We start from the raw sequence: 26136 nt of genomic DNA on the forward strand, positions 1-26136 counted from the left end.
GATATCTTTAAGAACTTTAACGCAAGGAATATAGTTTTATGACCTCATCCCTTTCCTTTAATTGGTCTTCAAATTAATACAAGGTGCCAAGTCCATTTTATATAGAAAGTAATGAATCCTTATGTAAAGCATGGTAATAAACTGAAAATATTGTAGAACAAACTATATTAATGTTTATTGAGGAGAATGTACACATTGTTCACACTGATTCAACACAGATGTGAGATTGTCATTTATGAACTATAGATACAAATTTATATCCTATTCAAGCAAAGTCTGAAGATACAAAATAATATGGCAAAAACAAAACAGTCTAGTAACAACATGACATATTGGCACAAATATATATACTCTTTACACATCTGGGTTTGTGATGTTGGTGAATTTTACAGTCATCACAAATTTACAATGAATATTTACTTTAATGGAATTTAAATAACCACATAATTAGCCCCAAAAAAATTCCTTCAATGCTCAGTCTCTCTCTTTAACCAGCTGATTTATAGGAAGATTTTAAACATGTTAAATCCTGCACTGTAAGGACAGGTCAATATTTTTTTTCCTGGACAGAAAATCTCATGTAGAAAACCAACTGAGAACCAAACACTCGTAATAAGCGTTAGTTGTAAAATTTATTTTGTATTGTGATAAGCAGCCATAAATTATGTTATAGTTAATCATTACAGCCCTGTGCTGAACACAGATTGTGCTTATTGGTGCGATAAAAAAAAAAAGAAAACATGTCTGAAAAAATAGCAAAACTGTGAAAAAGTGTAAATAAACGAGAACTCTGACAACAATCACACATTGACAGCAGGCAAAAGCTCTCACTAAGACATCAGGATTCTCCACAGGGTTTTGGAAAAAAGCAGACTAATGATATTTAAGCAGCAGCATCTGCAATTTGTAAAATATCTCCACTCAAAAATAGCCCAGTTACATAAAAAGTAAGGGTTATGGTTTTGTGGATTTGACTGAACAGTTCCATAAATTGCACACTGTTATAGAATGACGGTAGTGAAACATTTCTCAATTCATAGAGGTTTATTTATGTGGCCTTGCAAGTGATAGTCTGCATGTGTACAAAATAACTTGTATTTTCATGAAAAGCATGTCCACAGCATGATGCTGCCAACATCATGCGTCACTCATAGGCATGGAGTGTTAGTTTTCCTCTACGCAGCTGTTTGCATGAATTACTCTGTCCACGTGATTTTATGTCATCTACATAACTTGTTATATTCACATATAACTGTAAACAAGACATGGTTTCTTCCTGCATCAGTACTATAAAACAGATTTGTGGAGAGAATGACTAAAAACTGTCCTGATAGATTCTCCCACCTGAGCTGTTGACCTTTGCAGTTCCTCCAGAGTTACCGTGGGAGTTATGACTGTTTATTTGATAAATATTGTCCTTCCTCAGTCTGTTAGTTTAGGTGGAGAGGGCCACTTTCATATGCAATCTGGCCAAACCAATAAACTAAAAAAATAACTTGAAATTGGTATAAAAATATTTTTTAATTGTTTAACCATTCATATTAAATCTGTTCTCTAAAGTTCATCTAACCAGAAGGTTGAAAGTATTTTCAAAATCAAACCCAGGGATGAATTCAACTTGATGTCATTCTGGAGGAAAAGTTGGTAGAAGTTTAGTGGAAACATAAGAGCTGTTGTTCCCTGATATGATGGACAGACACTTGATGGCTCTAGATAACCTTACAAAAGGTGCAAAATGCAAACAAAGTGATCTCATGTGATTAATATGCAGAGAGCCTTGAAGGTTCAGGTCACAAGTAGTGCAAATGCAAATTACAAGAGGTTATTTCAGACATCTGTACATAAGCAGTTTCTTAGGTGCAGGGCAGGCACAGGGTACAGTATGGAAGCTGCTTCTTGGTTGGAGGCATGCACAGTGCATCTCTGCGGGACTGGAGGGGCGATCCAGGCTGATTAACCTCAAGCAAATCTTCAGTCTACTTTTCCCATTTTGGCAATCAGCTCATCACAGATCTTTGTGAGCTCCTCGATTTCTTGATTCTGCAGGAACGCCATGAAGGAAGGTAATTAAACACTATCCAGTCATCACAGACAGGAAATGGTGCTGAATGATGCGTTTCCTGGTGCACAGCCTGGAGACAATGAGTGTTGTACCTTCTGGAGCAGGGCTTGTTCCAGAGACTCGTTCCTCATCTGCTCCTTCCTCAAGCTCGCGGTCAGCGCCATCGTTTCTGAGCTCGCCTTGGTGCGCACCTGAGCAATCTCCTCATTGGCCCTGCAAGAATGAAGAAAAATAATATATATTTTCATCCAACAAAGTTTTTCTCCCAAACTCTTCTGTTGCTCAGACTCTTCATACTTGTCTAGTTTCTCCTCTGCATGCAGCTTCAGTGTCTGGTATCTCTGCTCCTCCTGCTTGACTCTGGCCAGGTAGTCCTGAGCACATTTCTTCAGCACTTCTTCATTCTGCATGAAGAGATACAACTTAATGCCATTTACCAATTCATGTGCACATACACAAGGCAGATTTTTCTAATATTCATTTTAACTTTTGTGTTTTGTCAGTGTTCTGAACTGCAACATATTTCCTTATAATGTTTCAACAGCAGCAGTAAAAGCTAAACTTTGTTTCATTAAAATCCTGCATATTTAGTATGTTATTGAGCAGATATAAAAGTCTGTTTTTCTGGGGGGTTTTAACAATTAAACTTTATGACCCTCAGTTTCTCTCAACTTGCTCTAAACTTGACAACCTTGGCCCTCATGGCAAAAGGTTTGGACACCACAGCTTATCCTTAAAATTACTTTACCTGACAGTTTTGCTGTGGTTTCTGTTAAAGTCTGCAGCTATTTGAGTCAGATCTTTCACCTTACGCCTGGTGCTGGTTGTACAAACGCCGCTGTTAACCACAAGATACACTTCCAACTTCATACATACATTAATCACCAAGTGCTAGAAACGTAAACTATTTTCAGGGTACTTGGGAAACAAGACGTTTCAACAAGATGTCCTGAAATTTCCCACCTTTTTAAAGCCCTCCAGGGTGCTTTTCATGTTTTCATAGCGGCGAAAGATGTCCGAGAGCGAACGCTCAACGGAGTTCAGGTCTGCCAAGGCAGCGTCCTTCTCCACCGTCGCCGCATGCAAAGCCTTCTGGAAGTTCACACTGTTACGTTGCTCGTCCTCTAAAGAAACACATAAATGGGTCCTTTTTTTGATCTCACCATAGTAACATGCAACATAAAACACTTTTCACATTGCAATTCGGACTTTTCTTATTGCAACAGAGCACTCACAGCATGAGTTCACACAAATTAGAATAAATTCAGTGTTTGAATGTTTTCCTGCAGTGTATTTAACTCACCAATCATCTGAGCTATTGTCTTCTCATATTCTGCAACAATCTTTCTGAAAGGAGACACACCGACATACAACTCAAAAGTTGGTCTAAAAGTTTGCATAAGATCATTATGCAATAAAAATGACTAATTTCATTTTTGCGGTACACAGGTCCACACTCATCTGGAACGTTTGATCGCCATGACAACAGCAGCACGTTTCCTAACCTCATCTCATCCACTTCTTGTTTGCACTGCTCATACTTTTTCTTCCAGTCATTAGTTTCAGCCTCCTTAGTGATAATCTGAAAAGAGACCGTTTGTGAGTAAAAACCTCCGTCAGCGATCTCTGAGTAACCCAGTGAAGCCAAGTCCAACACGAGAGCCCACCTCCTCTCTGATGAGGGTGAGAACTGCTTGTTTCTCGGCCTCACTGATGCAGATGGAATCCAGGACCTGACTTCCCGTTTTCTGCATCTCGCTTCCTTCTGATGTCTTCTGCTCACATGTGTCTTCATACTGGCAAGAAGGAAATCAGTCATCACCATCTTTTTTTTTTTATCAATTAAGTTGTCAAAAGTTTCAACTACTAATCTTAGAGATGAAGCAAGAAATGAGCTGATGACAAAGTTTGCCAAACTCCTGCATTCATCTGTGAGCTGGTTGAAACTTTAAAATCTAATCTTGCTTATGATCAGTGAACACCCAACTCAAACCTGACCACTACCAGGTGACACTATTACTGCAGGAAGAAGACTTGGTTAGCTACTTTCAGAGTCGGTAAGAAGTGGAAAAATTAGGCTGGAGGAAGCATCAAAGCAATAACAAGCTTCTAGAAGGGAAACTATTTTCTACAGAGTCATGCTGACGGTTTATTTAGGTGCTTCAACAAACACAGGAAGCTGAATGTTTACTACAAATTTGCTTCATTTTCTTCCAGCAGTCAAATTGCATCTTTAATGCAGCATGTTTTATTAGCAAATGCAAGCAGGTAAGGATCTGTAAACAGAGATGACTTGTTTAGACTGATGTTTAGCTAATTGCTAATATAAGACAGTAAAGAAAGTTCAAAGCACTAATCATTCAGTCCCATAATGTGGAGGATTTTACTGCAGGAGACACAGGTGTGTAACTTTAAACCAACTTTAATAAATCAATGTTTTACACCACTAAACATTTTTGCAAGAATATTAAATTTTATATTTATTCAGAACAGAAAATGTATTTATTAAGAGGTTACAGATATTGGTGAAAGTAGAGAAACTTTTGATTCATGCTTTTCTACACTAAATCTTTCAAGATTTGGAATAATCTCCTAAAACCAACTAAATTATGTTTGTTCCTTTTGGCATCATATTTTAATATGTGAATAATCTGATCTTCTCCTGCAGCTCAACATTCAGCATATATCACTCTCATCTTTGGGTCAATGTTCTCACTCCCTCCTCTGCTCCACTCATGTCTCTCCACGCTGTCGTTCTGTCCTTTGCTGGATTATAACAGTCATAGGCTAATCTTGAGGGTGATAATCTTAATCCATGTGTCACCTGAGAAGACTAACAGAGTGACACACACACCAAGAACCTTGTGCCGTCCTATGCCTCAATACTGTCATCATATTGCGTCTTACAATGCCACTTCCTTGGCTGTAACCTAATCAATTGTTTCTTTAATTCAAAATAAAATGATCAATTTTGTTATATTTTAAATTACTGCGTTAATGTCTCATATTTCAGCTGCATGTGAAAAATCGGATGCAGATGAAAGTGACACCGGCTGCAACTTGTCATTTCCTTTCATTAGAACAGATAAAATCCCCCCCAGTGGCAGCATTGCAGTTTGAAATTTATCCATAAACATTCATCCAATTTTCAGTGACAGATTCACACTCCGTTGATGAGCAAACCAAAGGCTGACGCCAAGAGTTAGAAAGAAGAAAATGTATCAGGTTAAAAAGAGACAGAGTCTCACCACAGAGCAGCAGTCTGACTCATCTGGTTTGGATGTCAAATTGCATTCCTGGTCTGTGAAAGAGAGAGAAGAAAACCTTTTGGGTCAAAGGTCCTATAAATATGATACAACACTGTTTAGACCAGCATGGCCAGCAGGTGGCGGCAAATTAAATCCTTAGGCCAAAAAAAATTTCATAGTGATTTTTAATCTGAAAGAATCCATGAATTATATTCCAATGATTTGAACGTTTTACTGCTTTATACCATTAATGACTTGATCCTAATAACTAACTAATCCATTCAGTTCTGGGTTTGGGCTCCTTTTGCTTAAATTACTACATCAATTCAGCATGGCAACGAGATAATTATCAGCTTGTGTGTCTGCTGAGGTGATGAGGAATCCCAAGTTGGTTTAATAGCAGTCTTCAGGTCGTATCTGTAGTTTCTTTGTCTCAATATCAGGCTAATTTGATGTCAGAGTGCAGAGATAAATGATTAATGATGACACTTTTGGCACTGCATGTTGTAGCCAGGTCCCACTAGAAAATAAGATCATAATTTCTCTAAAGCTTCTTTGCAGAAAGAATACATGAAGTGATATATTCCTTGATAAAACATATTACACTATAAATCTTCACACTGTTCCTGAAGAAAATTTGATTCTGTTCCTCTCACCTCTTCAGGCGTGACTTAAAACGAGGAAAACAACCTTTGTACAACACTTTTTCCTTCCACTTAACTTTCCAATAATATGCTTGGATAAACCCCCAGCTTTTTACCATAATTTTTGACTTCCAAGAGTGGACAACTGTCAGGTTTCCTTTCATTAATGTGTACAGGCCACAACACAGATTTCTATTGTGAGGGGGGGAAAAATCTATTTCATTTATCTTTAGTAATATTCTAATTTTGAAAAAATACTAAATTTGGGCGTTTTATTAGCTTTAAGCCACTACGGCCAAAATTAACAGAATCACTTGGAATATAGCTCTATGTAATAAACTCATAAAATATGAGTTATATATTTTTAACTGAAATAAACTTCCAGAAGACACTGATTTATATGTAAATGATTCATTTTAGCTGTATTTTGTCCTTGAATGTCAATTTTTCCTGAGAATGGACTATGTAAATGACTGAAACAATGTCACATAAAACTCATAACATGCAGTAGAAACTGAACTGCATGTCATAAAACATCTGTCATGTTCTGAACACAAGTTACAAACAGCTCTGTACATAAGGACAGCTCTGTCCTAATGATTCACCACATTGTAATTCTGCACATTTCCCATGTACAACTAATGATTAAACAGGCCTGTGTTTGCAACAGAAGAGAAATTTAATGTGACCATGACTGTTGTTTACCCACGGGTCAGGTAGTGCATACTGATCTAAAATAATGAATATCTAATCTTTGGTATCCTTCATTTGAGTTATTACTCTAAAACATATACCATCAATTTACTCACAGTTTTGCTCCTTTTCTGACTTGGTCCCACCTGTCCCCGCCAGTTTCTCCTCATCTGTAGCATGGCCCTCATGATGGTCGTCCTTAAACAACATTAAACTTCAAACCGTGCTGAGTTTCTCTGTATAAATCTGTTTTTTTTCACTCATTGTGTAACAGGCATATTACCATTATTATCAGAGCCTACCTGTCCATTTAAATCCTTCTGCATCTGCTGGTTTTGCTTTAGTTTGCAGGAGTTCCTGAGGACAAATGACAAAAAGCAACATCAGCTTCAGCACGACACATTTCAGCTTTGAGTGCATTTAAATGGGGACGGATGGAAAAATAGGAAGAGACAGGAAAAGAACACAGAAAGCCTTACTACTAGACCACATAGCTTTTCTTTGTGTGTGCTGAGCTGGCATGCTCTTCCAAAAAGTGCCGAGTTATGCAGTAGAAAGAGCAGAATAATGAGATGTTTGTGGATTAGAGGGTTTCCTCTAACGCTTGATATTTTTCCACTTTGCAAAAGTACTCATGTCTTTTTCTCCACCTTTGAGTTGAGATTCTGAGTTTATGTCTGCTGCAGAGCCGGAGTCACACAACACAGTTACGCAGTACTTACAACAGAACACAGAGGAAATGGACTTGCTCGGCAGTCCTGATGCCACACAAAGAGAAAGGGAAACAGAACGACATGTTGAGCAAAGAAAAGGAAGGAAGAGACACAAGATGAGACGGGGGTTAGGACAAAGACAAGGTGAGGGCAGAGGGTCTGACGTGTAGGAAAACGAATCAGAATTATCGGAGTGTTACTGGGAAACGTCAGACAAAACGTATTGAAAAAAATATTAATGTTGCAAATATAACGAGAATATTTCCTGAGTTTACTGCAAATTTCTTCCAGTGTTTGTCAAATGTCTCACTAGGTTTTAACACTAGATATCCAAAAGTTTGAGATGATAAAAATTTAAGATGCACCAAGAAATCAGCTGATAAAGTCCAGCAAAATTTTAACTGGATTGGACCTAATTAATGACCAGCCACTGGTAAACTAAATACCTTCTATATGGTGAATGCACCATATAAAAGTCCCACCAGGTGGCACACCGGCTGTTCATGCCACAACAGGGAGAAGGCGCTCAGCACATTACAAAAATAAAAATGTATTACAGCTTTAAACCATTACCCGTTTCATTGTTTTATTCTGTTGTAAGATAGAAAAGGAAGCAATGTAAATGTTTGAGAAATCTGACATAATAACCGTGAAGCATCCATCGAGATTTAATGTTCAATGATTTTGTGAAACAACATATTTTGTGATAATGCCATGATGTATGCAAAAAGTTGTAATATGCTAAAGTAGAGGATGAGATGTCCTGCAACTAAGTCTGCTTTTATTTAGATATCTCCATTTCATAACCTGGAGAGTTTTACTGTATTTTGTAGCAGGGATGCCTTTATATTATATACCTTCATATTTATATACTTCATTATATTTATATAACTATACAACACTCTTAGCTTACATACGTGACATAGTTAATTTCAAATACTTGTGTAAGATCTTCCACAAGAGGGCAGAGTTTGACTGTTTAATAGTTGAGCAAAAATGAAGTAGAAGCAAAACATACAGGTATGTCTACGGAATGTGTAAACAGAGCTTAACAGGTGTCTGCAAATGATACAAAATAAACTTCCTGAACATAAAGTGGCCCATTTTAGTGCTGCGAGTCAGGCTGTATGCAGGAGAGAAACAGCTGACATGTCTTAAACCTGCATTAGACACCAACAAGCCAACACAGTTCGTACAGACAAGGACACTTTGATCATTTCAGTGTAAAGAGCTTGCTGTCAATGCAGCTCTTTACAGCCATTTATAGGAACTAGTTGCAGATCTCACTTATTTCTGGGTTGTATGTGTGTAGCTGTAACCACGAGGGGCCACAGGCCTTTATTTGGGTTTACTTACTTAATGATTGAGTTGCTGTTCTCACAGGCCAGTTTAGTGTTCGAGTTCACAGGGTCTGATCTCACGTTGCCATTCAGCAAATCGGGGTCCAGGCACTCATCACGACTGATTGTGTCTGGACTAGAGTCTGAAGTTGCCGGAGCCTCGTCGTCAACCTCTGTAGGATCCGGTTTGGTAAGTGGTGAGAGAACGGGAAGTGATGGCGGTCGGAGAGCTGCAGTCTGGGGAAGGTGGCCGGATGGTGGGAGATCTTCTCCAGAGCCAGCTTTGGAGCCCACGGTCAAGTTGAGGTTTTGATCCAAACCAAAGCTGCCTCTGTTGGAGCCGGTCATGTTGTTCAGGGAGTCAACCTGCTGGGATGGAGCTGAGCGGACATCATGGCATCTGTCCTGAATGTGGCTTGAACCATCAGTAGAATCTACAGGGGGAAAAAAGGGAACAAACTAGTTAGGAAAGAAACCATATTTATTAGTTATACGTAGCTGTGAAAGAGTGAACTTGTGGCAAACTTAGTATTAATAAACTGTATTTATTTCCATCTTAACTTTTAAGTAAATAAAACATTTGAGGTTAATTCTCCATAATTTTAGACCCTAATTGAGATTTTGACGTTTTTCTCTTTTGTTGCCATCAGTAAATGAATACAGGCAACTTCCATTAAGAATTTAAGAAAGAAATTATCTAGCCAGTCACTTGGATGAAAATTTCAGGCAACTTTAAATGAATCCCAAAATGTTCACACAAAACCTGTAAGATTTATGCTTTTAATAGTGTCATTAAATGTTAGATTTAAAAGACATAAGCAGCAGCATGATTACTAAAACATGCATAAATTAATATGAACACTGCAAAAATGAAATGACTACAACAAAAACTCGCCACATTTCAACAACTCCTTTCTAGCACTTCATCTGACAAAATACCGTTTGGCTCTGCAAAACTGTTGCACATCTTCCAAGTGCTTAAACGGTGTATAAATATTTGCTGGAAATTTACAAACGAAAAATTTTCCAGCAGCAGTGATTTACATCGCTGACGCAGTTCACCAGGCTGCCATTCATTTTTGGATGTGTCAAAAAAAAAAACATTCTGTTGCATAAATACTGCAACTTAGAAATTTATACTGAAATTTACCCAGAATTTGTAATAACTTAGCGATGATAGTTTCAATTGAGGTTTTTGTATGTCAGCAGTTTGTGACTCCACTGCTTTGATTTTTTAAAATACTAAACTTTTCCATATTTGTAAAAAGAGGTAAGAAAAATTAGGCGTTTGTGTTAAACATCGTAAGTAAAATGTATTATGGTGGCAACACTCAAAGGGATTTAGATAGTCCATATAATCTCAAAACAAGCTCCAAACAACATTTCATATGTCCTTTTGTTGCCAACTTTCAGCCGCAGGTCGATTGTTCGTCATTCATTAATCACAGGTCAACATCATTACCACTTTAATCCCACCTACACATTTGTTCCTTTTCTAGTTCCCACCAAATCCTAATTGGCAGCTAAATGATTTACGAGCAAGCAGATACGTGTGTAACCAATTGTCACCATTCAACCCCATTACAATAACATTAAATCCTTACATTGTTAGAATGCATCTCTTTCGTGTACTGTTACCATTTAGGGTTTAAGCCTTCAAAGGGTTTACTTAAAATCTGCCGACTTCCTCCCAGAACAATCCACTTCCTGTCTCGTCACACATCCCGTTAAGCATCCCGGCGGGCTGGGCTGTGTTGTTGAAACACAGGAACCCCTGTTGCTGAAAATAATCACCTCCACAATGCAAACGTCAAACAATTATAAACCAACACCATCACCCTATTCCTTCTCTACACCACATGTGGACTGCTGTCATGTTTTCTTAAGCTGCGCCATAAACTGTATTACTTTTTTTTTTTTTCGGTATTTCATGTGATGGACAAAATAGTGCATGACTGAAGAAGAAAAACAATTCATGATTACTTTTCTTTTTTCAGTGTAACTAGCTTTTTGTGAAGGTCTTAGTGGTTTTAGAAGAAACACAGTAGGCAGGTCAGAGACTTTAGAAAGTAATTATTAGCTTTGAACATCTCAGAGAAAATCTCAACCAATCATCTGAAAGTGGAAAGACTATAAGGCACAAGGGACAAGTATTTTGCTGGGCAAAAAGAGTATATTTTAGCAAAGGATACGAGAGGTCAATGGTAACTCTGGAGGAGCTGCAGTCATTCATAACCGAAATGGAAAAATCAATAGGACAGTTCGTGGTCTTGCACTGCACAAAAAAAAAAACAAAATACAAAAAGGGGCAAGAAAAAATCCACTGTAGAAATAAATAATGATAAAATCCAGCTCAAACTTTGCTACAAACCAAATAGAGCAGACAGCAATCAGATGGGAGAAACCAAAACGCTGAACATGCAACTGCAGTTACCAATGAATCATGGTGGTGGCAGCGTCATGCTGTGGAGAAGCTCATCTCAACACCACTTAAAATTTATAATCATTAAAGTTAGCTCAGTTATGATGCCTCCCACATTTATTAGTTTTTTCTTTCATCTTTTATTTCCACTAAAAAATGATTCACTACTTTAAACTGATTCATCACATAAAATCCCAGAAAAACACCTGAAAGTGCAACAGGTGTGAAAGGTAGATGATGTCAATGTTCTTTTTAAATCAAAGTGTTAAAGTCAGCTTGTACAAACTTCAGCTCTAAATCTCCGTAGCTCCTCACATTGAATGCACCCTTTGTAGACGAGGAACATATGTAGAAAAACCACACCCAGTCATGAAGAGTTCAACCCATCACGTGTCCCAGCAACACAAACAAAACATCAGGCTTTATTATCGTTTCACAACTCTGTGAAAAAGAGGAAAAGACAGCAGAGGGGGAAGTAAGAGTGTCAGAGAAACAAGTAGATACAAAGTGTTCTCAGGTTTCTGCTCTGCCACCGTTCAGAGAGACGCATCGTCATGTTCAAGTGGTTGTTCCCATAAACATTGAACTGTTTGTGTGTTCTAACTATAGAGCCCGTTTCTCCAGAGTCAATCTTTTATGTATGAAAGGAACTCGGCAAGCGAGCTGTGTAGCGTGAAATGATACATTTACTGTCTCAGATTGGCATAATTTACCACGAGCAGCGATTCAGACCTCGTAAACTGATCTGACCCGGATAGAAGAGCCCGATGTCAAACCCCGTTGCTCCCAGTGTGTGCTGATATCCCTGCGCAATCCAAGTTTGCAAACACATGCGATATTCATATCTGTGGTTGAACTGACGTCTGGATTATCCGTTACCACAGCAACGGGTGCTACTTGTGCCTGTGTGGGTGAAAGATGGGCAGTAAAAGCAGAAGAGGAGGAGAAGGGAGTGGAAACTAGGGAGCCTGTTTGGAAAAGCAGGACTCAGCTGCAAGCTATTTGTTTTTTTATAAAAGCTTAACCAACAGAGAGCTCATTTCCAACTTTTAACAGCGTTCATAAACACTACTCTGGACCTGTAAAACTTTGCTTAATGAAGTATGTAGCACATTGCTCCTAAAATGGTAGTAAACAGCACCAAGTTTCAAGTGAAATGAATACTGATGCACAAGTAAATTCACATGAAAGACGACAAAGGGAGAAATGTTCCTTAAAAGGTTAAAATTTCTTTGTCGGCTGTCACAAATACCGTATGATCTTTATTTAAGATCACACTCCACATCAGCCTTTCTGGGTATAAAATAGAGCTGCACAATTAAAAGAAATTATAGGACAGGAAGCTTTTTTTAATATTAATTTAAACTTTAAATTAAATTTAAACTTTCCTGTCACTTTAAGTATGTTGTGTTCAATCACTTTTGTTCTTCTGCAGAGAGACTCGATCCAGCAATCTGAATCTAATGATGGTATCTAAAACATTTATAGCACTTCAGTTTTTGGTAACATCCTTCTCAATGTTACCAAATGCATATTTTGCCAACCTTCGGTCACAACTTTTTAATATTTCATGGTAATGAATGTGATAGACCAACACAAATCAGTTCATAGCTAATTAAAAAAAAACAATTTTACTTGTAAATAAAAATTTTGACGTATATGCCATGCAGCTGGGTCTGATAAAATCAAGTGGAATTAATTTGTTAGTTAAAATCTCTTCTCTACACAAACCCTAAACTGCAGGATTAAGTATGAAGGAATAAACTTTCTACTAAAAATACAAAAGGTAAAATCTGTGATATTAATTTATCTTCCATCTGACCAATCAGCACAAACATCAAAGGTTCATCTGTATCTGAGCCTTTATGGCATCGAAATTGTTTTTGATAGGATGTATTAAGTGTATACTCCAGGAAACCATTACTGTAATAAATCCCTCTTCCAAGCATTGAAGCATGCTCCTGAATGATACTTCTGCAGTAATAAATCTGCACAGATTAACCCAAATCAGGGTTTCCAGTAAAGCATAAACAAAAGGGCTGCAGACTGAAACTGAAAGTAGGTTGACAGCTGGCTCACATACAGAAATATGTAGGTCTGTGATACCATGTTATCTGCTGGGCTAAAGTCACATTACTGTTGTAAACAGTGGGCACCATACTGATACTTTGCCCACTATAAATGAAATGCACAAGTACAATAAGATGATACCAAAATATGTCTTGGAAAAACGTTTTTTTTTTTTGCTGTTCCATCTGCAAAGCCTGACTACATGTCAGATATTGTTCATTGTAGATATGGTAAGCAAGTAATACATTTAAACATACAGTTAAAGAAGACGTATAAGATAAAACCTTCAGGATTTCAAGATCACTAGTTAAACATTACCAATATCTGATAATAGTCAAGTCGAGTGACCTACATCGGAGCTCTAACTTGCTGTTTGCTCTGAAGTCTCACCTGTGTTGTTTGAGTTGTCCAGTTGGCTCAGTAGATTCACAACTGGAGACTCGGCTTCTGGGGTCTCGAAGGCTCCCTCAGAGTCCGAACTGCAGGTGAAAAGAATAAACTGCTATTTGTTTTATTTCAATGAAACATTACATGAAATAACAGAGAAGCACAAACAGAAGCTAGAAGAGAAAACTCTCAAACCAACATGGGAAGATTTGTTATGCACTTTTTTTTTTGCCTAATTACACACGTTGTTAACTACCTTGCAAAGATGTTCACATCATAATTTAAGAATTAAAATAAAATTCTTTATGTGGAATACATTTGTATTCAGTCAGTTATTGTACAACAATAATTGGCATCGAAAGACTTGCAGCTGAAAGACTTTTGGTGAACTTTAAAAACTTTGCACATCTAGAGTTAGAGGTTTTTGCCAATTCCTCCTAGGAGCTGAGACTAAACTGAATTGGAGCCTCTTTGAACATTCATTTTCAAGTCTTGTCTCAAATTCTGTATTGAATTGAACCCACCCGTGTGCTTTGATTGAAAACATTTTATTGCAGCCCTGGCTCTGTGTTTAAGTTTGTGGTCCTGCTGGAAGAAAAACCTCAGCTTTGTGTTTTGGTGAATAAATGCTTTCCCATAGCACACCACTACACCATCACCACTGTTCGCTTTAAAGATGGTGTGTTCTGATGCGCAGTGTTGGACTGTTTGCCACACACAGCACTTTGGATGTAGGTTAAAAAGTTCAGTTTTAGTCACATTTAAAGAGAACACTTTTATGTTTCCTGTTTGCTCTTCATCACTTATGGGAAACCTGCTAGACTACTTCTATTGATATTTTTTTTGGTGAAACGCACAACCAAGTTATCCTGTCAACATTCTTTCACCTGAGCTGTGAATCTCTGCAGCTCCTCCAAAGCTGCTTCTCTGATTTCATGTCTGCCATTTTAGTTGGGTTGCCATATCTTGGAAGGTTTGCAGTTGTGCTATTCTCTTTCCTTTCACAAGATAAATCGACCAGTGCTCTGTGAGGATGTTGTTTAATAAATTAACTCTGCTTTAAAATTTCTCAACAGCCCTGATCTACCTGCTGGGCTCCTTGGTCTTCATGATGCTGCCTGGTTCTATAATTATGGATGGATGGATCCATAATTAGTTCCATTAGATCAATTTTCTAACACCCTTGTCCCTCAGTGGGGTCGGGAGGGGTGCTGGTGCCTATCTCCAGCTAACGTTTCGGGTGAGAGGCTCTCTAATTTTATGTTGAGGATAAATTAGATACAAGTGGACCCTGTTTAGCAATTAGTAAATGTAACAACATTTGAAAACCCATGTCATTTTCCTTCCATTTCACAGTTACGCATAACTATCTGCTAGTCTATAGAATGAAATACCAGTACAACACATTGAAGTTTGTGATTACAATTTGAAATTAATTCTCATAAACTTCTATTAATATAAAGAAGTTAATGGGATATGAAAACCTTCGAAGGGCGCTGTATGCGTTTCCAAATAATCGTGACAACAGAGTCATCAGATTTTCAGGATCCATTTTCTTGAAGAGACTTGAACACAGTGGCTTTCACAGGTCAAAACAAACGAGCTCCTTTTATTTTTAAAGGAAGTCAGAGGAAGGAGAGAAGAGGAAGCAGGGCCCAACTGGGCCACCTGCATCCTTTGCTCCTCAGTAACCGTGTCCCACAAACACTCACGGTTTTTGGCCTGCAATCTGGGCTGCCTGGACACCCAGCTCTGATTTATTCTCAAACAACAGAGACACGAAGAGAACGGGGAGAGGCATCAACAGAGTGTGTGTGTGTGTGTGTGCTCGTGTGTATTCCTAGCCACTTGAAAGCGCATCAAAACGTCCGCACTCTAATGAAAAACAGCACAAGGAAGAGTTCACAGTGCCAGCACCCAGGAGCACACCGTCTCTGGAAGCCAGTTCCCACAGACACACACTTAACCCCAATTTAATACAAATATAAACCCTCCACTCCCACACACACACAGCCTAAGAATCCTGTCCCACTGACAGCCTTAGTGGCTCAAGATCTGAATGGTTACTAAGAAACTAGAAAAGGAGGGGAATCAAAAAGTATCTAAAGCTTTGAAAAGTGTTGCTTTTTAATCCCCTGCTTTTTAGCAACCATTGCCAAACGGCCGCACACAAAACAGGCTTAATTACATCCTCTGTGTTTGAAAGAACAGGGCGGCGCATAAAAATCGTCTCCTCTTAACACAACAAAGCTATTTTGACTTAATATGTGCTTTGAGATGATGACAGACTGAGAATCAGAGAATAAACCACAGGATGGGACCGTTGGTCTGACGATGTACAACCTGTCAGTATGACTCAGGAGAATCTGCTGCCATCACAGCATCCAGTCACAATCCACATCCATCTGTTCACGCACACACACATGCACACACACAAAATCTCTTACTTGTCTTCTTTGTCATCCCTTCCTGTATGTTGTCCATTGTCTCCTGCACCTCCAGTCACTGCCGACCACGTCCACTTGGCCCACTGGACCGGAGACAACCAGGACATCTGTGCAGCACTTCCAGCCCCACGTCTGAGATAAGAATTGTAAACTTGTCTTTTCTCTGGGTGAGCCGACTCTGTGATTTTCTCAAGTTTAAATCAACACTTTTGCTATCGACTACAAGCAGCTCTTGATCTACCAGCGTATTTTCTGTTTTGACCTCACTTCCTCTTCTTACTCAGTTTCTCTGCCTGCCCATCCTGCTCTTCTGTCCTGTTGACGCTCGTGAGAGAGAAACGTGTCTGTCTGTGCGGCAGCTGCTTCTGTTTGCGGCTCTGCGCTCTGCACAGCACTGACTCACGCTCTGCAGATTGCAGCCGGAGCATCAGTAGTCACTCCCCCCCGCCCTTTCTGCTCCCCTCCTCCTTCCTTCCTCCCAGCAGCCTCTTCGTCTGGGTGAGCGACCAGCTGATTAATACGCATCGGCTCGCTCTGCTGCTCCTACAGGTCTGCTGACTGGCTCTGTCCCTCTGTGATGCTATCTGGGGTTTTTGAAAGTGGGAGGCAGGAAGAGAGGAAAAGGAGAAGTACATTTCTGTTTTACAAAATAGGGTTAGTCAGGTTTGAATTGGTTAGAGAGAATATCAAATATGTTTGTGCATTGGGGATCAGGTGGGCAAAAAAGTCATGGTGGGAAGGAAATGCCACATTTATATAAACACCTTGTTTAGGTGGATATATAAATGTCCACCTAAACATTTAGCCATCCTAATTCGAGATGAATTAGGATGGCTTTTTTTTTTTTTCAAACGACCAGATAAACAAGTGTTGTCAAAAGCTGGGTCACTGGTTCAACTCAAGGTTTTCAACTATTTGATAATAAGCTGTTAATCTAAGTTTAGTCATCCTTTGGCTGCATCAGATATTTAAGCTGAACAATAAAAGGTTAATCACATTAGCAGAAATGTTATATATTTGACAAAACTCTACATATCCTTTCATTTTAAGCTTAAACTTTGTCCCTTTGACTTAGAATAAGCTCCAGATTGCTACGGTGAAAAAAGGGGTCATCAACAAAACCTGGATGTTTTAAAAATCCCATATATGAAAACTGGTGAATTTACAGAACCTTTCACTTTCACTTTTTCAAAATAAAAAAGGAAATATATATATTTTTTAATACAGAAATGCATCCAAATGAACAAAAGGACGACCTTGTGAGAGCAAAATTAAAATTAAAGGTTTGGACTGACTTGAACTAAACTAAAAATCTGCTGTGAATGTGAGACTTTCACATGGTTAATATGACTGATGTTCATTTTTTTTGTTGGAAGGTGGACAAACATTTGTCAAGATGAGGGATGATGCTGTCTGACTAAATGAGTCAGAAAGCTAAAATTTAATCAGAAGGTGCTTTAAGTTCAAGGGTGTACCTACTAGTTCTACAAGGTTATTGCACCTTTTTTATTTTTAATTGAAAACGGGTTTTTTAGTTAATTTGGCTGTATGGGATCTATGCCACATTATAGGTAGAAAAACGCTTGAAAAGATTAATCAAAAGACCTGACATCCTAACAAGAGTGTGTAGACTTTTACAAGCTGCTGCATGTAAAGCAGTTTCTGTCAACTGCTGCTGTCTGCTCCTGTGCAGAGGTATTAGCTTTATTATCCTCCAGTTCCTTTACGCTCATAAAATGTTTCCTACAGCAGGAGAGATCTCTCTACCTGAAGACTTAACATTTTGTTGTTCTTCTAAAGAGAAACAGTTTTAGTTTGAAAAAACAGTTTAAGACTGACGTATTCTAGACACTAGTTGGCAACATTTCCAAATGTGAAACAAGCTGTGCAATGTGTTTTTTATTTTTAATAAGATTTTATTATTAACATGATTTTATACTTTAAAGCGTGATATTTTTACCATATTGGCCACCCTACATTCATGCATGTCTCAACAGGTTCCAAACCTCTCACCCGTATTTTTATTTACTTGTGCCTTTCATATCTTCACCCTTTAGTTGCTAAAGTTTCTTCCAAACTTTGCGTCAACCCTGAATGCTTCACACACACTGTTCTCACTGAGATCTGATAGGGTAATCAAGATGCAACCCGAGACGGTTAATGGCTTGTTTACCCAGCAACAGATATGGTTGACAGCTCAGCTAAACGCAGGCAATTAAACCGCCTGCCTCTTTTCTCAGGATGAACATGAAAAAGTGAAAACAAATATTGCCGAGACAGAAACTGTTCCCACTGAACTCACATGAGCTACTAAAGCCCAGAGGTGCAATTAAAGTAACTGAGGCTCTATTGTTCACTGAAACTATCCAGGCCAGACAACAGACGGATCAATAAAATAAACCCAGATACAGATTCAACGATGCAGCAGCAAATCCCCCTGGAAGAATAGGGTTTTAATTAAATGCTCTCATCGCTGAACACACACACACACACACACACACACACACACACACACACACACACACGTCTTTCTCTGTGTTTATTCATCAGAAGCTTATGTAACTCTACACAGCTCTTCCCTCGGACTCACACAGAGACAGAGGATCTAGGCTAGATGAGATGCATTTTCTGAAAGGGAAAACATGGACCGTGACTAATCCAATAACAGGCAGAGGATTTAGTCACTGTGAAAAGATGGAAAGATCAGCAGAAAGAGGCACTTTCCTTTTTATTTTATGTTTTCTGTTGCATAATTCCCACACATGAAGACATGTTACCACACTCTGCTCCACACAAACAAGAGCAGAGAGAGGAAAGAGGATGATCTCAGAAACCTGCACACAACGTTTCACACTGGTGAGCGCAGAGAAAGAGGCTCTGTTCAGTCTCATAGACTGAAAAAAAAACTGTACAGAAAATAATCACGGCACAGAAACAATGAAGGGATTTTTCTGAAAAGAAAAAGACAGTGTCTAGAGGTTTGTCAAGATTAAAATATCAAACGTTTGTTTTGCATTCCTGGCATTGTCTTCTTTTTCCCTTTAGTATCCTTCTGACAGTCAAAACACATCAGAAGACAAACCAGTGACAGCCTGGAGGCACACAGACATCCATTTAACCTGTTATACAATAAGGCACTGGCTTCTGGCCAGGCACATCAACAACATGTGATTTCTTAACATTTAAAAATTAAATAAAAATACTCATTATTCCTATTGAGACAGAGTTAAAATACAGAGGAACAGAGCAGAGAAATAACAGTGGAAATGAGTCTGCTCTTATGTAATCGCTTGCAACCAGATACTGCGTCAGTAGTGCAACCCACACATGCCTTCATACAGACGGACATAAACTACAGCTGCTACCTTGGTCCACTTACAGGTTAAAATACAGCAGATAAACAAAACGTGTTCCTTAAATAGATTTTGCCCCATGAAGCTGATGCGTTTGTGGTCTGTTAATCCAGTAGGAATGTGGATGTCTATTCCTCAATTAGATTCTGACTGATGGCAGCATGTGTTGTTTGTAGCCAAGAATAAAGCCAGACATGGCAAACATGTCTGCAGCCTGGAACAGAGGAAATTAGATACCCGATGTAATAATTACCAAACTCTGCATACTGAAAGAGGATTAACAGTGGTATGTCAGTAAGTGTCTGGTGTAGCTAAAGATAACTTTAAAAGATATAAACTTTATTTAATGAAAGACTACATGGACTTTTTTAAAAATTCACCTTCATACAATAATGCCAGTGTCTCTGTTGGACAAAATCTCAGCATACAGGTAAGAAACCTATCAATTACTAAATCAGGTATATAAAGTCGTTAATATTTACCTCTGGATTGGTATGAAAATGTTTGTGTCATGTATTTGTGTAGAGATGCACACAGATCACCTCCACCCATGAAAAGCCTCCAATTGCACTACTTCATATCCAGAGATGCACCGCAATAACTAAAACGTCAGCATCATGTCTTTAAGCATCTGTTACTGTGAACTGATGTGTGTCTGCCATGCTGCCCCAGATATTTGGACATGCCAAACCTAGAGACGCAAGACATATACCACATGTATGTGCCACCGGCCACATACATGTCTAAAACTTATCAGATAATAATCTTCAAGGAGAGGATACTCAAACAACTACCAATAAGCCCGGATGTGGCTGTCACTGAGAGCAGACTGCAATGTGCTAAAAGAAATCTCCCAAAACAACAAAATCTTCTCATGTGAACTACGGCAGCATCTTGCTACTGTTGATATGAAAGTACATGAAAACACAGAGCCTGGACTTAGGTTTACCACAAAGAGTGCAGACCAAGACCAGGATTTCTGAGAAAAGGTTTTTGGACAAATGAGTATAAAGTTAAAAAATAGAAAACAGAGATGGGAGTGTCACTGACTCATTATGAGGTTGATAATGAACCTATGTCCTTACTACTATTATAAATGAAATGTTTCTTTAAATATCTTTTTGTTTTCATTGGATTACTTTATGAAATAATGTTGCTATGCAAATAAACCTGCCAAGCCAAGACTAGCCTCAGATTAATGACAATCTGGCGCCACCTGCTGGTAAATACTGGATGCGCATTTTGCATATAAGCAACTATTGAAATCGCAGTGGTCTTTATACCCAGCCATCTATTTAGTAATACAGTGATGTGAGGAGGGGAAATGGACAAGCTGCATGTGTGAAAAACATGAGCTTAAACATAAATGACAAACCTTTTCACCCTGGCAACAAAGAGGAGTCATGAGTGTGCTAATCTATGAAAACACCCATAAAGGGACTACAGAGAGAAACTGGAGCAGCTGGTGTCCCTCTGTCTAAATTCAGCATGGTGTTATCCAGAGTAAAGCAGAAATAAAATAAGCAGAGAGGCTGGCATTCCCTGATCTCATCTTCCGTGGAAGACGCTGCAATTAGTGTAGAAAACCAGCGTGGAAACTAAGTGGAGCTATGGTGCTCACAATGCTATAGCAGCTGAATCACTCAACTGACTGACACACAAAAAAACAAAGAGAAAGAATGAAACAAGAGGAGGGTTTAACCCCAGAGAGGCATGGACAGAAATCAGCAGAGCTATTGTTCTTATTATGAATGGAGCTGAAGATCACACAGTTCCCACACAACAGAATATGTACATTATACACCGTTTGGGTAAGTTTACAGGACCGATAAGAGTGTCAAAGTAAAGAAGCAAAATACACTTGAAAGAAACATTTGTTTCACAATTTCCTAGATTAAGATTGCTGTATTTCTTAAGATGTTTGACCCGTTTTAAATTAAAGTTCCTATAATTGGGCTAAAATGTTATTCTATAAACAGTATATAATTAGTACAGATGGAAAACTTTCCCAGAACTTAGAAATCTAACAAGCAAGACTGGCAAAACATACTATAAAAACAATAAATGAGCATTTAAAAACAAAAAAGGTTCCATTAAATAGAGAGACAATCAAATTTGTATTTGTCAAGTCAAGACTGATGAGAACCACTTCTGGTATTATTTTATGAGTTTCACTATCACACACGAAAGCTTTTCATAAGCAATATGTCTTGAATCATGATTCTTCAAAAAATTACTTTTTGGAGGTGTGTATTTTTATATACACAGGATATAAAGCCATTTATATCAGTGTTTTTCTCCAAATATATTTCTGATGCGACTACTGGTATAAAATTCCCACTGGAAGTCAGAAATAACCCAAATAATCTACAGATAGAAAAATTTTAAACAAATTGTTAAATAAATTATGTTCTGTGTAAGGAAGTGAAACAACAGAGGAAATGTGAATTTACATGGTAACCAAAAATGTATTTCATTACTTAAAACTATTTTTGCAATGATATCTCCTATATCATTGCAAAATGATATATGTAAACTTTTTGTGAAGTTTACAAACTTCACAAAAACTTCATTTTGTGAAGTTTGTAAACAGACTTCACAAAATGTCTTTCTGAAAACAACTGTGGGTTTTTCCCTGGATCAATTTTGGACATAAAATTGTAATAATTCTTTATTAATCCTCAGATTGTTAATCAAGAATGTCTCTCAGAAAAAAATTATTCCATTTGCCTGATCTACATGAAATCTGCCAAATGGTAGGAAAATCCCACACCATGATGGTACTACCTACAAATGTCTTAGTGTTTGGGGTGAAGTACAGTGATGCAAGTTATCCTCCATCTTCTTAATTTCGATATTATTTGAACAGATATTCTCAATCTATTCATCTGCAGCAAATCTTAATCAAGGCTCAACTCTCCACACTCATTTTGTGGATCATTCCTTCTAGATATAGCAATTCACTGAGTCAGTCAGCTTTTTACATAATTAAGTTTTCGCATCATCAACTTTTACAAATATAGCTACACAGAAAACATTGACATTACCAAACCTTGCTTTCACTGCTGTATTTATCACCACTAAGAATAGCTTCAAATGCAGGTCAGACTGCTTCCAGCTGGGTGATTGTGCCAGTGCTCTGGGCTTCTGGAGAGCAGAACAACCACGACTGCTCCAGTTAAGATGTAAAAACCAGAAGGGGGATGATGAAGCTGACTAAAATTAGAGCAAAAGATGAGAGCTGCAGACCTTTTCCGCTGGCCGTGGAGTTTTTCCCATAGGGAAGACCCCAGCTCCCTCCTGACCTAACACAAACACAGATGGATGCAGAAGATAGAGATCCTTTATTTTAAAAGGTTTGCTTCAGCATTGCTTTATCTGGTTCTCTTTCTGAGCTTCTCTTTCCACACTGTAGCTTTAAAAGCCACCTCAAAAACATCCCAGCAAGGCTTTTCACATCTTATCCCAACTCCTGTCCTTCACGTCGGGAACTATTGAGAAATTAAAGGAACAAGTGTCTAAATATAGAACAGCTCAGGCTTTCATGAGCATCGAGAGAAAGAAATCCACTTCAAGAGGCTCCTGGGAGCACTAATGAAAAACATAACCGAGAGGCTAAAGTAAAAGCACTGAGAAGATTAGCGGGGGTGAAGAAAGAGGAAGAGTGGTTTATGTTTGTGCTCTGTCAGATGTATCAGGATTGAAATACTTTTCTGGTCTGACACAAAGACCTTACACATGAATTAAATAAGACTCAGTAGAGGGATAAACTCCATGGATGAATTCATGAATGCACTCCTGTTAAATTTGGGTCGTGGATGCATAATTAACAGCAGAGCCGCACAATATCAGGAACATGTGCAACTGCGAAATTGTAGCTCAACAGTACAATGACGATTTCAATTCGCAAAACCTTTCCTTACCCTTGATGCTAAAGCTCAATCGGAGTGGTGAAAACGTTCTATAAAGGGAGCCTTTATAAAACGTTTTCACCACTCCGATTGAGCTTTAGCATCTCGGGACATTAAAACCACATATCATCAGAGCTGTTAGAGTCCATCTCATCATATCAACATGTAAGAATTTGAGATAGTATATCATATTAAACATTGCACCCAAACAAGTGTGATAATATACTTTGACAGCACGATGACAACTGGGGTTAAATATATTGTGCAGCTATTAATAATCATTACAGCAACAAAACCTTCCTTCCACTCCCCAGTCTTGCCCTCTGACTTCCCTCCAGATTTGAATAGCTAAACAGTATTAAAATCAGCCAATCAGCTGACATTGTAAACAGAAAGGCATGATGGGCTAATTTGCCTTCAGTGACTGAATCCAGACACTTCCCTTCTGGCTCTTTTGCTTTCTGTCACCTTCGCCTCCAACACAAAGCTTGCACACAGCGTTACAAACATTAAAAAAAAAATAAAAAATAAAAATCTGTTCTTACAGGCTGTCTTTCTTCCTAAGAGAGCTGAGCGATGCTCTCCTGTGCTGGCTGAGGGAGCCCCCCATGGCAACAGCAGGACGTGCGTTTGTTTCGGGTTTATCCCAGATGCTCCAAAAATCGTCTTCTGACAGGGTTCACTGCTGCATCAGCTCCCGACTGCCTCCAGCTGCATCACAGCTCCACAATACATCTGACCCAGCAGCCTGTCCTCTCCTCATCTCTTTACATGCTCGGAGTATTACAGCTCTGGTGACGGTCCCGCCTCCTTGCTCCACTACACATCTTCCTCTCTTTCACACACACACTAACCAGATTATAGTCCCTCATCAGGAAGAGCGACGTCCTCAGATTGAGAACGAAATAGAGGTTCTGTGAGTTATAAGTAGGATAAACTATGACAAATGTCTACCCCCTTAAATTCCTTCATTTAAAGACAAACTGTGTGATTCATGGGAGGGTTTCATGTTCAGAAGTGAAAGAGTCTCATCTATTGTTAAATCCAGGGGGATGGAGGAGGGTAAACACAGCTCCACTTGTTGAAACACTCCCACTACCTGCTGGGTCCCAAACACACCAACTATTTTTATTTTATTTTTTGGCTTTTTTTTGTGAGCGTTTGTTTTTCTATATTTAGGCAAAAAATGTTTTTAAAGAAAAAGTTTCCCTGTACCGACAGAAGAAAATCATCACGGCAAAACAGCAGCTCATAGCTTACATTATGATCCTTGACAATTTGTTTAGCAAAAATGTATTAATTAAAATGACATTTAATGCTTTTGATTTTATTTTACTAAATCAGTTGTAGATAATCAGTTACAAATAATCACAGTTATTTGTGACTGTGGCGACAGACTGGGCTTTACATGGAGTGCTTCTAAATCTCTCCGTAGGTTGCCGGTTCGTTTAGTCTCAAAGCTACTGCATTTAGATAAATTTCACATGACTCCCTCATTTTCAGTGGAATGGTCACCAGGTAAATTATCCTAGTTTGAGCTGCGGCTTTGCTCCACTTTTGTCTTGTGTGGACAATGTGGTTTGTTCATATAAAAATGTTATTTCTCTTCAGCAACTTTATGTGACTTTCAAGACTCGTCTCTAGAAATAAACTATTGTGAACCATAAGCCTGAACGAAAATGAAACAGCTTGAAAATAATACATTTCCTTTAAAAGTATTAAAATTCTGAATAGGAACCATCTGATTAATGTATTTATTAAAACAAATAATTCTATAACGTGAATGCATTGCTGTACCCTTTAGGTCTGATTCTCAGACTCTGCTATCCACCCAACCTTTAAATTAAATGAGGAATAGTTGAAAACTGAGTCAGTGGGGTCCAGGACAAACCAGCCTTTGACAACTACAGAGGAGCTTTTGAGCGCGTTTCCTCCCACTGAGCTGAATCACATGAAACTCTGCGAGTTTCAGGGTCTAAATTTCTAAATGACTTCTCAACATCTCCTCCCCGACTGATCCAACACAGCATGTCGTTTCCGACATTGAAATATTCAGAACTTACTCATCAGCTGTGCCTCGTTACAGTCTGTTGACAAGCACGGGGTCGAAGCTTAATACTTTGTGTTTCTAAGTTTCGATAAATACAATTTATTTTACTTTTATACAATGAACTTTAAAGGAATAAATGGAACAAAAATCTATAAATGAAAACGTTCCAGTCAAACTTGCCTGATGGTCTCAAAACTCCTGCAGACTCCCCAGCTGCAAGCAATCACATCCGCTCTACTGCGCATGCTCCAGTTTTACCAATAATTAGGCGCTCGATGAGCGATTTTCAAGAATTTACTTTTTGTTGGCCCACTTTCTTTCTGTTGGCATTAGTACCAAACAAATATTTAAAAACATTATATAGATGACTGGATGTAAAAAAGATCAGCCAAGAACAAAACCACATTCAAAATGTAAAAGAGCGCCACTTAAGATCTGTTATATATTTAGTTTGTTTGTTAAAAATAGAAATAAGAGATTCAAAGCTATCTTTGGCTTCTAAACCAAATTCTATTTAAGAGGTGTAGATGAAATTTAAAAAATATTAAATAATGCTAATAATGACTTGTAGATATTGAGGATATGTGAATTTTGTAACTCAAAAGCCAAAACTGAAACTATAATCTGACAAATCAAAGATAAAGCACACAGTAATTTCAGAAACTGCTTACTTTAAATTTGGAAATTACCGTTCTTTTTTTTTCACATTTTGTAAATGCCTTGAAACATATTGAGATACTGGATATGAGAATAAAATGATTTAAATAACCTCTAAAAAAAACAACACCAACACAAA

The 26136-nt window shown here is 38.3% G+C and overlaps 1 protein-coding gene across 3 annotated transcripts; it reads right to left on the bottom strand.

The window, feature by feature from the left end:
* Positions 1-148: 148 nt before the first annotated feature.
* On the bottom strand, positions 149-25592 carry LOC103470370 (transforming acidic coiled-coil-containing protein 1). Of its 3 annotated transcripts, none has more exons than XM_008418775.2 (14): positions 25521-25592; positions 16027-16158; positions 13583-13671; positions 8717-9134; positions 6950-7004; positions 6764-6845; positions 5311-5363; positions 3730-3858; positions 3568-3644; positions 3366-3409; positions 3026-3186; positions 2360-2466; positions 2155-2275; positions 149-2040 (listed from the first exon to the last, which is right to left on the bottom strand). In XM_008418775.2, the coding sequence occupies exons 1-14, from the start codon at positions 25583-25585 to the stop codon at positions 1972-1974; spliced, it is 1602 nt and encodes a 533-aa protein (XP_008416997.1). In that variant the 5' UTR covers positions 25586-25592; the 3' UTR covers positions 149-1971. The 3 variants fall into 3 exon arrangements, with proteins under 3 accessions (XP_008416997.1, XP_008416998.1, XP_008416999.1); XM_008418776.2 differs by lacking the exon at positions 25521-25592 and adding an exon at positions 25354-25372; XM_008418777.2 differs by lacking the exons at positions 16027-16158; positions 25521-25592 and adding an exon at positions 23836-24081.
* Positions 25593-26136: the final 544 nt, after the last annotated feature.

Source organism: Poecilia reticulata, linkage group LG9 (assembly GCF_000633615.1).
Source record: "Poecilia reticulata strain Guanapo linkage group LG9, Guppy_female_1.0+MT, whole genome shotgun sequence".
Lineage (NCBI taxonomy): Eukaryota > Metazoa > Chordata > Actinopteri > Cyprinodontiformes > Poeciliidae > Poecilia > Poecilia reticulata.